Source organism: Crassostrea angulata, chromosome 8 (genome assembly GCF_025612915.1).
Source record: "Crassostrea angulata isolate pt1a10 chromosome 8, ASM2561291v2, whole genome shotgun sequence".
Taxonomy (NCBI): Eukaryota; Metazoa; Mollusca; class Bivalvia; order Ostreida; family Ostreidae; genus Magallana; species Magallana angulata.
The window spans coordinates 27,102,273-27,118,056 of record NC_069118.1 but is presented as its reverse complement, the minus strand read 5'-3'; the positions used below and the strand labels follow the sequence as shown (position 1 = coordinate 27,118,056).

Here is a 15,784-nt window from a genome sequence, read left to right as displayed (position 1 = left end):
TTTTAGGTTTAATGAAAACTAAAGTTTACGTCTAAATTTAATTAGAATGTATAATGACTCAAAGTGTACACATGTTACTACAATGAGTTGGCTCATTTGTTATATGGGTTATTTGTCGACACTGATTAAACACACACGTTAATACAATGAGTTAGCTCATTTATTAACATGGGGTATTTGTAGACACATGAATAATTTAGCGCTTATATATGTAGCTCAAATGTCCCGTAGTTTTTGAATAAATAGCACACTAATATTTTTTAATTAAAAACTTCTTTCATGTTTTTGAGCGTCATCTAAAATTACTAGTATCTTATCTGCCGAAATGCATCTACGTGTATTATAAAACAAACTGAGCAGGTTATATTCTTATAGCATTTACAATAGATCTTGTACGCACAATTTACATGCATATACCCTTTGTCATTTAGGAATTTTTTCCGAAGAAATGGGTCAATACCTCTCCCCCTCCAAATATATATATATATATATATATATATATATATATATATATATATATATATATATATATATATATATATATATATATATATAGAAAGTAATCAGGCTCCCAAAACTTTGGACAACTAATTTAAATTTGAAAAAAAATCTAATCAATTATTAATTATTGTTTGATTTTTTTGCACGGACTTGTAATCTTTTCATCGAAACCAGTACATGTACATCGCTAGCCAACATAAGTACATGTAATTGAAATATTAGATCACTGAATCGCTGAAAAAATAGGTTCTGTAAACGTAACTTCAGAAGTAAATTTGGCCTTGATTTTTTAAAATGGTTTATTATTATATACTACAATAAACATGTACCCTTTTTAACACATTTTGATGACTCAGAGAAAGTAGCCGATTAAATATTCGTGGTCAATGTCTATCTGTTCTTTACAATTTTGTTGCACTCAAACAAATGAAGAGTTGAAAAGAAATATTTGATTTCAATTTTTATTCTGAATAATCTGCACTTTATAAGCACCTATTAAATAATACCGCTATTGTGCTTAAATATATAACTGACCGACCACAGAAAAAAAAGAGTTGGGTCAAAAATAAGGTGGTGGTTATATTGTATAAATCTATATTCGCAACAAATAAATGACAATTGTAAAGCTCACTTGCGCCTTTGCGCCTAAATCTGTATGCAACACATTTTATAGTTACATGTAAACATTTTTTTATAACATTCAGTTAAAAAAAATTTCAGAGTGTATATATAATCTATAAAATCTCTAGAAAGTCTGAATAATAGACGGAGTTAAAAAGAAAACCTAACGAAATGGCATGAATAATTTCTTTTAAATTTTTAAACTTGAATCTGTAAGTTACAGTACAAAAAAAAAAATGAAGCTAAAGTGAAAGTTTATTATTCATACCAAAAATTTAGTTTCATTATGAACTTATCAAACTCAAATTTCATTTATTATTATCTATTTTAAAAAATCAACAAAATGAATTACTAAAAAGCTTACAATTTGAAATAACATCAAATCATATCAATTTATAAACGACTGGATCTACAAGTAGTATCAACCTATAGACTAAAACCTATTTTTGATAATAATTCATTCACTAGTCTATTCAATTAAGATTTTAAGAACACTCATTGATATTGAAGAGATGAAAGAAATTGAACATCTTATTTAATATCAGTTTCCCCGTGCGGAGCCTCATGGTATTTTCTACAGAAGTGGATTATTTTTTTTTTGTTTTCCGAAATGTCTTTATAAACAGTAATTAAAATATTTATCTTGTAATAAAAAGGCTATGGGTTTCACCCAGATTCTTAAAATTATTTGTAGACCCGAATCTTCAGAGATTCAGAGCCTGTTTAGATGAAATTATGGTAGACCTACATGAAGTTGAAATCGGCCGCGCGAGTAAACAGATGCCGACGGGCGGATCAACAAGTTGTAATGGGTAGCGAAAACGTGGTCGTGATTATAACGATTTCTCATTAACCAGTAACTCTAAAATTATATTATATTCAAAACATTCAAAATTAGATTCAGTACCGCATGTTAATCGACGGAATGTTAATTTTTTAATCGTGTTATTCTTTCCGATACTGCAGTATGCAGTACAAGTTTTTTTTATGCGGATGATCAAGAGTTGTCTTTTGTTCGTATCAAACAAACACGGAATCTACATTCGATCGTGACTTATATAAATGAGTAAAATATAAAAAACAATATTAATATGTTCATTTTATCTATTATAAAAGATACTGCTGTATAGGACTCTGCTGTTAAAGACGTTTTAGTAGTAAGATACGTGTTCATAAACAAAGTAACGAAATTACCGCACTGATGTTTTGTACTATCAGACGAGACATTTTTTTTTCTTTTATGTAACGTCATTTCTTTATGACGTTATTTCTCTGTTTTACACAAAACGTCATAAGGACCCTTTTCTCATGGGTGCAATCATTTATTTTGTTGTAATTTTAAATAGAATTTTCCAGATTGTTTGAAAAATATCACATGACAATGAAATGGTATATTATTGAAAATTGTAATTTTTCTGCTGAAGTGTCTCAGATGTTATTAAGATAATAATTTTTGGGGTTTGTCCACACGAAATCTCAATGAACTTAAAAGAATGAACGACCAATCATTACTATGAAATAGACCTTAACATGTAGATGTGCAGAATAGATACAGTGTATCTGTTGTAAGTTAATCACTTCAGTAGTCCACGGAAGTATGTGAAACCAAAAATTGGCTTTTAAAAGTTTTTGCTTTTTTTATGAAAAACTCGACTGAAAGCACTTGTGCACGAAAGTCCATAAGGCTCATTTGAGATTCCAAATACGAGATTCGCAATACGAGATTTAATATTCAAAATTCGAGATATCAAAATTAACCAGTCAAATCAAGGATCTGAAACCCGTATCCTAGCGACATCAAAGTGTTTTAATTAAAGACCAATCGTACATGCTCTTTCTCACAAATATATGTTTTAACAGTTCTTATATAGTGGTTATAAAGTAGTTAAATTAATTTTGATGAAATATAATGCTATTTCTGAAATATAATGCTATTTCTCGTAAATCAAGAGTTGCCTCCTCTTCCTGTTATATGCATACATGTAAATAGAAATATTTATCTGTATTAGATAATGATACAGATGCATTCACTATCTATTCTGATTGAAAAGGTATTCTTATTCTGATTTGTAAGATGCCAAACACTTCAAAACAAGGGGATATGAGGCCATCTTTTAAATTTTAGAAGAAAAATGTAAACATTTCTTTACTGGTTTGCTTCTGTCCAAAACTGGCTAAAACTGTTGTCAAAAGATAAAAAAACCCAATAAATATGACGTTCAACATGTTATTTTGTATGCAAAATACGCATCCAAGGGCAGAACAATGCATTTTTAAATCACTTTGAACTGCGTAGCTACAGACTTAAATTTAAAGATTTAAAAATATGAAGGGAAGTCATAAGTGTCCACTACCATTTGTTGAGAAAAAAGTCAAAGCTTGCTTCTTTAAGTTGTAACTTTGTCTCACATGAGGGTACCCTATTCCTAAAATGAGCCTCAAAAACCATAAATTTGCACGAAATATTTTTGTTTGTGTCTGTGGATGTACATTAGAGTTACATTTCCATTGAAAAATATATGTTTATTTTCTTTTAGGCAATTAATTATTTTGACCCATTTCCTAATTCTAAAAAGAACTTAATTTATACTCACAAAACTAAAACAATACAGTTGGAACTGGTATAGAGATGTCTGTCACATTCAGTCCAGATTGTTTTGAACTAATATTTATTCCTATATTGTCCATAAACACGGGCGTTCTAAGTATAGCTTGGGATTTTTTCTTCTAAAAATAGATCTAATGCCGACTGAAAAAAATAGGATGCCCTAATTTGAGGTAAAGTTTCAACATTTATGTGCAAAATTCAACCTCTTGCTCAACAAATGGTTGTAGAGAGGACACCAATAAACCCCTTCATATTTTTTCATATTTTTAAATCTTCAAAATTGGTCTGTAGCGGCGCAGTTCGACAGCTGTTTTAAGTGATTAAAAGTATCGTCCTGTTCTTGTATGCATGATTTGCATACAATCAACATGTAGAATCTCATATTCATTGTGTTTTTTTTTATCACTTTGCAACAGTTTTGGTCAGTTTCTGGCAGAAACAAGCATGTTCAAGAAATGTTTACATTCTTGTCCTTAAATGTAAAAGATGGCCGCAAATCCCCCTTAACCGATGTCAGGTTCTAACATAAACAATCTTAAATCTTGATGCTTTTCGTAAACTTTATTCAACTTTGCATAAAACGGCAGATTACAGTGTATCAACACACACACACACACACACACACACACACACACACACACACACACACACACTCTCTCTCTCTCTCTCTCTCTCTCTCTCTCTCTCTCTCTCTCTCTCTCTCTCTATAAGACATCAACTAAATTGTATATTTAATTCCTCAAAAAATATTTCATACAATTTAAACTTGTTTTAACCAACTGTGTATAAATAAACAGATTCATATCATTAAATAACCAAACAATAAATATTATAAAATTAATTATAATGAACACTGTAGGCCATGAAGCATTTTATTGGAAAGGTGTCAAAAATATGTTAAAGGCGGTTTTTTCGTCACTTGCATCATTGAATTTAAAATTTAAAAATTTGTAGTATTTTATTCCCTGTACCAGCACATGATGTTGACAAGAAAACATCTGCATATAAAACACAGTAACAATGTTAATTAAGACTACCAACATTATCAAAAAGGCATTGAATTTCTTTAAGAATAAATCTATCTTATGCACAAAAATGAGATCATATATAAATAAAATGACAATCTACAAATGTGACGTCAAAGAAAATATGATTAACCTGAGGCTAGAGGAAAAACATGGGCACCGACAGAAGTACAGTCAATATAGCAATACTCCGCCAAGATTTTGAAAGCACTGATAACTAGAACGCTACCATATCATACTTAAGTGTTTTATAACGTATCCGACGAGTTAAACATTTTTTTTTTGTACTAATAGAAAAAGGCAGCGAGATGAAAATCTAACAAGGTTCTGAACATGAACTATTTCAAAAAGAGTGATCAACATAGTGAAAATAAGGAAGTATTTTCATTGGTGTCTATTGTATAAATTTAAGAATTACTGGGATGGCTACAGAGCTATGGACCGCTTCGGTCTAGCTTCGGTCGGCTCTGGGTTCTGTTGACCATAACAATAACACTTTGACGAATAAATGTAAGTTCCTGCTACATGTATTTCAGTGCAACAACGAAGTAAATCATTAGGTCAGACTGAAAATCAACAAGAGGCGTCTTCTTGCCATGGTTTGAAGTACATAATCTCTTAACAGCATTGAAATCAAACACATATGATACGAAGCGGTAATCGTTGAAATAGCATGTCTTTGCAACTGATTACGGTTCTTTTCTTCTTATCCGGTTTCAAAATTATTGGTTCACTGACAAACCAAGGCACAAGCAGTTACTAGGCAACATGTGAGCCATTACACGTGGCATACACTATGACTTTACAATATGTGGAATAAAATATTGAACACTGTATCACGAATACCGGTATCCTATGGAAGAACTTGTTAGGGATTTCCATGATGTTTTCGTTACATTCAGTTTGTTGTAGTCCAATTGTTTATATCCCAGATTCGAGTAAAGAAAAGAGCAATGTTTATCGATGATTTTCAAATCATTTTTGTTGATAATTGATATCCAACGATAAGCATTGGCGATGGCGTTTCCCCTGTTTGTACAATAGCCACAGGCCTTAACGGGTCCTCGCATCAACTTTTTCACAAAGTCTTTAACACGCGTTGAATAATTACTATGAAAAAATTTAAATATCTTTGGCACAACAATAAAAGGATTCTGGCACAAATTTTCATACACCACCCCTATCATTCTAATTCCGTGACATGGTTCTAGTTCTTTAAATGAATTTAGATTCGAAGACATGGTTTGACATAACTCTTTTGAAGCAATTGATACATTTTTACCCTCTGTTTGTTGCTGCTCGAGCCGCGAATTTATTATCCCACGAGGATCTCGTATCAAATGAAGAACTTGAAGCCTCGGTAGCCAATTTAAAAGTTTCCCCGCCATAGACACCGACAATCGAATTGTTTTCAACGTCCGAGTTTTCGATTCGAGACATTTGAGGTGTAATATTGGAATGCATTGCTTTACGAGGTCTACTTTGCTTTTTGTGGTCTTGACTGGATTGATACACGAGTAATATTTCTCATGTTCAGGTGTGTAGAACTTAATAAAAGAATCGGTGAGTCCAGGAAGATCAATATTTTTGAAGTTGCATGTGAACCAGTGGTAAATCATTTCCGTATAAACCGATTCCAGCTCCTCTTTTGTGATATTTCTGAAACAGACCAATGAACACATTTATGGAAACATAATTATTGATTAAAATACAATATTTATTTTCTTTGAATTGTCAATGTCATTCACTTATGAAATATAGGAAAACTTAACAGAATTTTACTTGAGTTATTTCACAAGATTTTTATTATCAAACATTATATTTGTGAACATCGTGCAATTTAATTCCATTCATCGTCAACTTGGATAAATAGGTAAAAAATTAAATAAGATGTGACATTACAAATCTTTATTTCATTGAAAAACAAAATGAGAAACAAAAGTCGACATGAATAACTTTAGTTTTCATTCTGTGAATTAGTGACATAGAATGAAAACAGCAAACTAGTAATAATATTAATCGTACTTGCATCGACTGAATAATCTTCACTAAGCTGTAGATAAGGGAGAGCATGAATCAAATGTTATAACGATAAAAAAAATAGAAATTAGACAACCGCCCTTATACTGTGTGCTTTACTTGATTTTTTGCAAGTGTATGGCAAATGAACGGTTTTAAAAGTAAAAAAATTTTCTTGACTTGAAAGTATTATGAGTCTTCACCATTTAATCTATTCCTTGACCTAAATGAGTCCGTGGGGATAAGCAGGTGAGATAAATTAATATATTGTGAATCAACGCTGCCCTCCTCCCCAATATTACGCCGTTTAGGTACAATTTTTGATCCGAAGTTACTATCATATGTTATTGTAAAAACATAGGCCTTTAACGAACACTTTTTGATTTAAATAATTTCATTATCATATGTTATGCTTAACAAAAATTATTTTATGGATCTTTGAAACAGTGGGGCATGTATTACATCGAAGTATGATAGCGAGTTTTAATCTGGATCTTCAGTGAATTTTTTTCTTTTTCTTGGTAGTAAAAAATCAATGTGATCAGTTGAAAAATGAATTAAATTTATTTTTTTCCGCTTCATTTTTCGATTTTCAAATTATTGTTTTAGACTAACATGACGTTGCTTCTTTTAAAACAATCATCTATCATTTTCATCTTAGTTATGTAAAAATAAATTAAAGATTTAATTAAAGGTAACCAAATCAAATGTTTTTCGCCATCGCCTACTAGTAATTAAACTTGTAGAATCTTATTTTAGTATCAGAAAAATGAACGATGTTAACGCAATTCGAAGAGTATTTTGGTTTGGGGCAATGTTATCGAATACTTTTTTCCGAGGGAGGGGTGAGGGGATTGTCATACTTTTACTCAATCTAAATTTTCTTAAAGTCATTCAGGATCATACATGGTAAAAATTCACGTCAATTTCCTTTTTATTCTTTTGCCTTAGATGCTTTAATTGATAACATTACTTCAAAGTATTGTTAAAACAAAACCATTCAACTGATAAACATAATACATTAAGGATTTGCTATATGCTCTGCAGATGTTCTTTAGAATTAACTCAATTTATTGTAGCCTGTAAATGACAGACACTTCTCAGGGAAATGTATTTCCCAGGAGTGTAAAGTTAAACATTATTTTAGTATTCAGGTTTATGTTTCCGTTAATTCGTAAAATTGTCCATCCCATACAAATTATAGAACTAATGATTCGAAGGAATAGAAACCTATCACTTCTTATAAATAAAGAAAGAGAGGAAATGACCAAAACCGATACTTTTGACGTCTCTCTATTTAGACTTTTCTAATATTTTATTTATACATGATATAGACGTAATGTTGACGGATAGTTTACATAGGTAAAAAGATCTCTAAATGAATAAATTAAATCAAGAAGAAGTATGGATATGTAATATATTGACCTGAAGTTGTATCATCCTAAATGCTGTAATATTGATCACACATTGATGATAACCCAGTAATTAATACTGGTCTTTATATTTACCAGTAATCGACACCAGCTGCCTTAATTCCTTTAAGGAAAATGAGGTTGGTAAAGGAAAACTGTACAATTAACATAAATTCATCCAGGTTTATTTTCCGAATTTCACGCTTATTTTTAAAGACCCATTTTTTATAGTTAACGAGGTATGGTCACAATTTTGGTCAACAATCATTTTTCTGATTTTGATGCGTACAATGCTTCAGTGAGGCATTCCTAATAGGCAACCAAAATTTGAGTGTCATTCGTTGGGTTAAAAGTAAGTTATAGAGCTTACAATTCTTTGCTAGGTAAACAAATCTTTTGTTTACATTTTGAATGTTGAAGTGTAAATTTCAATTCTATACCTAAAATGATTGTGTTAAACGTTAGGAACTCTTTATCTATGCTTAAAAATGAATAGCTAAATGGGAAAATCAGCTTGAAAGAGTTTTTATTGGTACATTGAACCTACCTAAACACATAGGGGCATGAGCCTTATTTACACGACACAGATTTGTGAACTCCGTATCTTGTTTAAACTAAACGACTAACTCTCAAATTTAATTTTATCATTAGAAATGCATTCATAAAGCATTGTAAATAATGAAAATAGAAAAATAGAATTTGACTAAAATCCTGACCATTCCCCTTTAAGATGTACATCTTTGCGACACCCCGAATTACATGTATGTCACAAAAATGCTAATACGCTAAAAATATAATTTAAAAATATCACTCAAAATTTAAGAGGTTTGGACTTACAAATCACTTTGACATGTATTATGGATTCGAGTTATCAGTCCTCGAGATATCGAATGTCAACTGTAGAGTGGTTTATATACAAAAAGATGAGAGTTAAATACTGACCTTGATATTCCAAACAACCTAAACAAGATTAAATCCAAACACAACGTATTACCCCTTAAACTAATTAATGTCATTCATAATGAAAACTAAGCTTAATAGTTCGTTCTTTGATTTTGCATGTTGCAAAGCTTGGATTCGGTTCCAAGCCGTTTGTTATCGATTTTAAATTCCCTACACACCTAGTCGTTCCATTGAGAAATTGCACGGGTCTGTTTTTCTGCACAGCGTTCGTAATGCCATGGAGGGGCTCAAACTGATAGAAATCAGCCTCTGTGTGCCGCACAATTTCCGCTGTGAGAGTGGACCCCCCTCTCATATAGGCTAGCACCAGCCGCATCCGGGTATTTTCTTTGCTGTAATAGTGGTCTGTATAAATATAAAAAATAATAAATCGTTCCATTCCTCCATTATGTTAATGAATAGTCAACAAATTACTTGTCAGAACTAACTCGCGTTTTAGATATGTTAAGATATAAATTTTCGTTTTGTTACGAAAAAATTCCAAATATTCAAGGTTTACAGTTTTAATACTTCACTCTATCCTTAAAATAGATAGTTCTTTTCTTTAAAAAGTCTTCATCCAGTTTAAAAGATATTTTTAGATTTATAAATAAATTAATGATTAAATATAGTTTGAAGCAACATTAGCAAACAAATTTTTTCTATCATTAGAACACGTATTTTTTCATTCAACACTTTTATTACGGTGGGTAGATAAAACTAGTATTTAATTTTTCATGGAGGTCTCAAGTGATGAAGAAAAAGTTATAAAATGGTTAAAATTTGAGGATGTTTTTATTAGAAAGATTATATAACAAAATAATGTATTTGGCAAGATGTTTTTTAATCATAGCTCGATGGTCAGGCAGTGAACATGTTTAACAAACAGCCTAGTCATATAAAGAAATATATATTATCTATGTTCCGATATGGCACAAATCCTGTATTAATTACACTTAATTGCCATAAATCTTTCTTCATTATTGTATGGTACCAATGCTGTATAACATTAGTAAAAGATTTATTTATCTGAAAATGGAGCTTTTTGATATATGATAGGTTTTTTTATATACGTATAACTTGCCTAATGTATACGTCATTAATTCAACAGTATTATCAGTGCTTTTTCAAAGTTTTTAAAATCGGTCTATGTTGAAATGTTGTTAAAAATAATATTATGCTCCAATTTTACTGATGTATTTTGGAGTTATTTTATTAGATTTAAAATGTACCAAGGCAATTTATTAAACTTTGAATTACACTGATGTGGTCCCAACTGCGACATCAAGACTGAATGAATTACGATATGGAAAAACACAGGGATGTATATTTCGCTGAAACAGCGTCAATTTCACACAACAGACCAGATTTTGACACACAACTTTCCGGTTTTGACAGATTATGAACATGAATGAGCATCTCTTGGCGAATATGAAGAAAGGGGGTTAATATCTGACAGCTTGTTTTGATGAGCAACCTAGATTGTAACATCCCACAGAAAGTCCAGGCTTTTGTTAAAACGTATTTAAAACTAGGTTCTATATCATTCGTCATATTATAAAGCTAAGTTACGTTAATAATTTTTAAAGAGCCTTCGATAAAAATAAGCGTGCATTAAATTAAACAATATATTACTCTCTCAAATACAAAAGAAGTAATGATTTATTAAGTGAAAAAAAATAATTTAAATTTGAATAAGCATTATGGCAAATTTCTTCTATACGACTACATTATGAAGTTTTAACACGAACCTCCAAAATCCAGAAATGATTTTGCCACAATCGGTGACTATCTTCACCTCATGTCCTATAAACTATATCCTCTAAGGAAATAATTTTCACAATGCTTTAAAGTTTACAGAACTGAACTTAAAATCGGTAGATATTCCAAAGTATAAATTTTTATCACATAACGCCGATTTTTCATAATTTATTTTGCATATATGATATTCCTTTTGGATTAACCCTCGTAAAGCTCATAGCAAAAAATCAGAACATTAATGTACCAGACTTATATTTGATGTCAAATATAATTACACATATTTGCACACATCAAACGCTTCAAAAACATTAAATGTTGCACAGATATACCTTAGTCCACATTCATATCAAAATGCATTTTCCTTTATTATTGGTCCCCCTTATGATATAAATACAATGCAAAAGGGAACCTTTTTCGTAGTTGTCAAAGACTTCAGATATTTATTATTAACCACAACTTGTTGACTCTCGGCTGATTGAGATATGAAAGGGAATTCCTTATGCAAGAATTATACAAAATAAGGTAATAAATCTAAACTCTTTTGAAGGTATGTGGCGCTCGATCATATACCGTGGTAAGGTAATTTCTTTCAAAATAAGTGTTAGAACCATTAGTCATATAAAAAACTGTCATAATTTATGTTGATGTGTAAGGCGTTAGCTACTGATCTCCTTCGATGATTATATTTTAAATCCTTGTCATTATTTACCCGTAGTCATGTTTAATCGGCGTTCTGTATCAGTTACATGTACATTAAAGGGACATGGTCACGATTTTGGTCAAATTTTATTTTTCTGTTTTTATTATTTGCAATGCATTTCTAATGATCAAATGAAATTTGGGTGCCAGTCGTTGAGTTTTAAGCAAGATACAGGGCTCGCAATTCTTCATCATGTAAACAAGGCTCGTGCCCAGTTTTTATTTACATAGTTTCAATATACCAGTAAAAAATCTTTTTAATGCTGGGTTGTCTATCTTATTCAGTTTAAGCATAAAGGAAACAATTCCTTACGATAAACCATGCCCCTTTAAATAAAAGACCTTGCCATATCAATTAAAACAGAATTAAAGGGGCATGGTCGCGATTTTGGTCAAAAATAATTTTTCAATTTTAATGTTTACAATGTTTCAGCAAGGCATTTTTGATAGGCAACCAAAATTTAAGTGTCATTTGTTGAGTTTTAAGCGAGTTACAGAGCTTACAATTGTTTGCTATGTAAACAAAGCTTTTGTTTATATATTTACATTCTGAATGTTGAAGTAAAAATTCCAGTTTTAGACCTAAAATGAACGTGTTAAACGTTAGGAATTGCTTATCAATGCTTATCAATGCTTGAAATGAATTAGAACATATACAAATCAGCTTGAAAAAGATGTGTTACTGTTTTACTGGTATATGGAACCCACATTAACAAAAACACGGCACGAGCCTTGTTTACATGGCAAGGAACTGGGAGACCTGTATCTTGCTTATGCCTCAACGACTCTCAAATTTCATTTGATCATTAGAAATGTATTCCTAAAGCATTGTAAATAATAAAAACAGATAAATAGAATTTGACCAAAATCGTGACCATGTCCATTTAACGTAGGTAAATGTATTACTAGGGGTATAAATTGTGCTTACACCATTGTTTTACCAATACAATGTACATGACACTTCGCCGTAATAATAGAAAAAAACCCTAATGCAAGTATAATTAATTTTCCAAATTATTGGCTGGAACTGTTCTTATAAAAGAAATATTAGTCATTTGTACATGTTTGAATCTTTTCTCTTTTATTATAGGCAAGGTACATTTAAAGTCTATTTCCTACCCTCATATATGTTTCAAAAAACTAATCTACGACAAACATGAGATATTCAATTGGACTGTTTTACATTTACAGCACGAGTTGAGAATATATATATATACATATAATATATATATATATATATATATATATATATATATATATATATATATATATATATATATATATATATATTATTTAAAAATAATAAAAATCCAGAATAAAATCACAAATTGATCCTATTAACCGCAAACGTTTTCGCCATTCCTGGCACTTCAGGCAGTTATGTACATATGACTAATATGTAACGTAGTAACGTCAATAAGCAAAAGTTCATTGTGAAGTCATAATATGTTAATAGGATAAATTTGTGATTTTATTCTGGATATTTATTATTTTTAAATTATTTAAAACTGTGCGGATTTATTTTTTGTCATATATATATATATATATATATATATATATATATATATATATATATATATATATATATATATATATATATTAACAAGAGCAAAATTTCATTCAACACCAGAAAAATATGTTGTTTCAAAATGCGGAGATTCCAGGTGCGGCACGTGTCCTTATCTAAAGACAGGAGATTCTATTTCTTTTAAATGTGGCAAGACTTTTTATGTTAATGAAAATATGTCGTGTAAATCCAAAAATCTACCTTACTGTATTATATGTAACCACTGTGGCGAAGATTACATCGGCCAAACCGGGACACAACTTACCGACCGCATGCACGTCCATCGCCAACAGATCAATGATCCCAGTACCAGAAACACCCCATGCAGTTAACATTTTGACAGATGTGCTAAGGGAGATTATACAGTATTCCCATTTTATAAACTTAAAACCGATTCAACCGCCATGAGACTTGTGAAAGAGAACTATTTTATTAAATTATTTCCCCCAAAACTCAACAAACATCACATATCTGTATATATAATCATCTTTATTCTAGCCAGTCTTCGTATTTGTAAATTTATTGATGTCGTTATGATCATATTGTGTCTAATTCAGTTTTCCCGAACTTTAACGTTTTATATTGTATTATGACGTCATGGATTTATTCCTTCCCTGAAAGGAATCTCGTTACATCATGACGTCATAGTAAACGTTTCTAAGGAAAACAATTTCAAATCTTATGTACATTCACCTGAAGAAGGATGTAAATCCAGAAAGCGCTAATGAATAGAAACTTTGGAACTGTTCATTTTCTTTTTCTATTTTGATTATTGATACTGTGTGATATCACCTTTCACTCATTTTGGATTATATATATAAACAGTGTTTTAAAAGTTTTTTTATTATATATATATATATATATATATATATATATATATATATATATATATATATATATATATATATATATATATATATAGTAATTTTTAGTTTTGTCCCTCTGTTTGGGCGGGTGAATTCAAGACGGGGCGAAACCGTTTGCAAGTGGTGAAGGGCGAAAAAAATAGCATGGGGTGAAAATACCCCTTTATACAGAATTAAGAATACTTTTGTAAAGAATGTGTTTAAGTGTGCTTATTTGAATATTTGCTATGAACACCTACCTGTAAGGTGAATTTGTTTGGGATCCGATAGGCAGAATAGACCATGCATACTTAGGTTATATAACTTATTGATTTGTCCCTTTCCTGTAAAAGAAAATGAAAATAAACACTCGGAATATAAGAAATAAAAGAAAAGATTTTTTTTTTTAAATAATCTCGAATGCTCATCATAATAAGAACTGTGAGATATGACCGGTGAGTCCTTTAAGGGTCCTTGACACATCCGAGGAAAATTCTGCAAACAAGTCCATTCTTCTAAATAACTTTAAGATATGGATTTTTAGCATGTGTTCGACATGAAAATGACCACAAAACCTTTCAATTTTGGGGGAAAATCAACTTTTAAATTTTACCGCTCTTAATAAAAAATAAAAATCCCTGCCGCATTCGAACTCGGGACACGCGGGTTGGTAGACCGAAGCTACACCCACTGCGCCACAGAATAGTCACCGCCTTTTGGCGATATAAACTGTTTCTGAATGCGTTCAAATCGCCATGTTGTGACGTACTCTCATAAAAAGAGGATCGCCAAATGCCCGGTTTTGCCGAACTATTAAAACCCATCCGTGCATGCATCGACAAAAGTGGATTCGGACAGTCTTTGATTTAAACACGTCAAACACTATGTACATTTACTATGTATTCACACGTTATAATACTGGGCAACAATTTGCCTATCTAAGCCCGTTTCCAAAAAATACAAGGTAAGATATGCTACTAGTAATCAAATTCACAATTTTTTTAGTAATGACTTTAAAGAGAAAGAATGAGGATAACTTCAAATGATACTAACATACAACACTGCATCATTTTTTTTTTGGTGGCTGTTAAATTTGTAAATGATACGCATTTTTACAGTCTGCACCACGCATACAATGTAAAGCATGCATCTGTGTATGTATACAGGTCATCATTTAAATTTCTGGCTTTATTTCTCATCTGCCTGTGTAGAATGTTTACTTTTCTGTTTCCAAAATTGAAAAGCTTAGTCGATTTTCAGCATGAAGAATATTCAAAGTCGTTCCACAACCGTGTTAAAGTCTTTAAAAACACTACTCATATGGGCATTGATTTAATTTTTAGGCATAAGAAAGGGCACTGACATAATTATCTGCCAATAGATAATTATTAAGATCATCTTGATAGTATCTAAGTGGATATTGATCACATGTGTTAATGGACGTGGGATTAGCTTCTCCTGTCAACTATCAGATGCAAGTTCGTGGACCAGTTTATAAAAAAGAAATTCAATGAACCTTTCTTCTGTCAGCTATAAAGACTCAAGACATAATTCATCACACAAAACTAATAGTTTTGCTTTTTTATCCATAGCGTTGTCCAAAATAAGTAAAGAAAACAGGCGTTACAAATGAATACATTATCTCCTAAGGAGTTCTTACGTAGAGTGTACTTTGAACAAGTCTCAATATGTTTAACTTTTTACAAGCTTTACGATAGACAGTATCATAATAAAAAATCCAGCTTCCATAATTATGGTTGTAACATATCTTGCACTTGTGTTTA

At 31.0% G+C, this 15,784-nt stretch overlaps 1 protein-coding gene across 4 annotated transcripts in view; it reads right to left on the bottom strand.

Annotated features, from left to right (window-relative positions):
• Positions 1 to 4,283: 4,283 nt before the first annotated feature.
• Positions 4,284 to 15,784, bottom strand: part of LOC128158706 (carbohydrate sulfotransferase 1-like) — a 56,232-nt gene continuing 44,731 nt past the window's right edge. For 3 of the 4 annotated variants that reach the window (XM_052821645.1, XM_052821647.1, XM_052821646.1), the window contains exons 2-4: positions 14,261 to 14,344; positions 9,308 to 9,494; positions 4,284 to 6,414 (exon numbers count right to left, since the gene is read on the bottom strand). In XM_052821645.1, coding sequence (XP_052677605.1) covers positions 5,592 to 6,414; positions 9,308 to 9,494; positions 14,261 to 14,344 — 1,094 coding nt within the window. In that variant the 3' untranslated portion in view covers positions 4,284 to 5,591. Of the gene's footprint in view, positions 6,415 to 8,354; positions 9,495 to 14,260; positions 14,345 to 15,784 lie in introns of those variants that run through there. The other variant, XM_052821648.1, reaches the window with a different exon arrangement.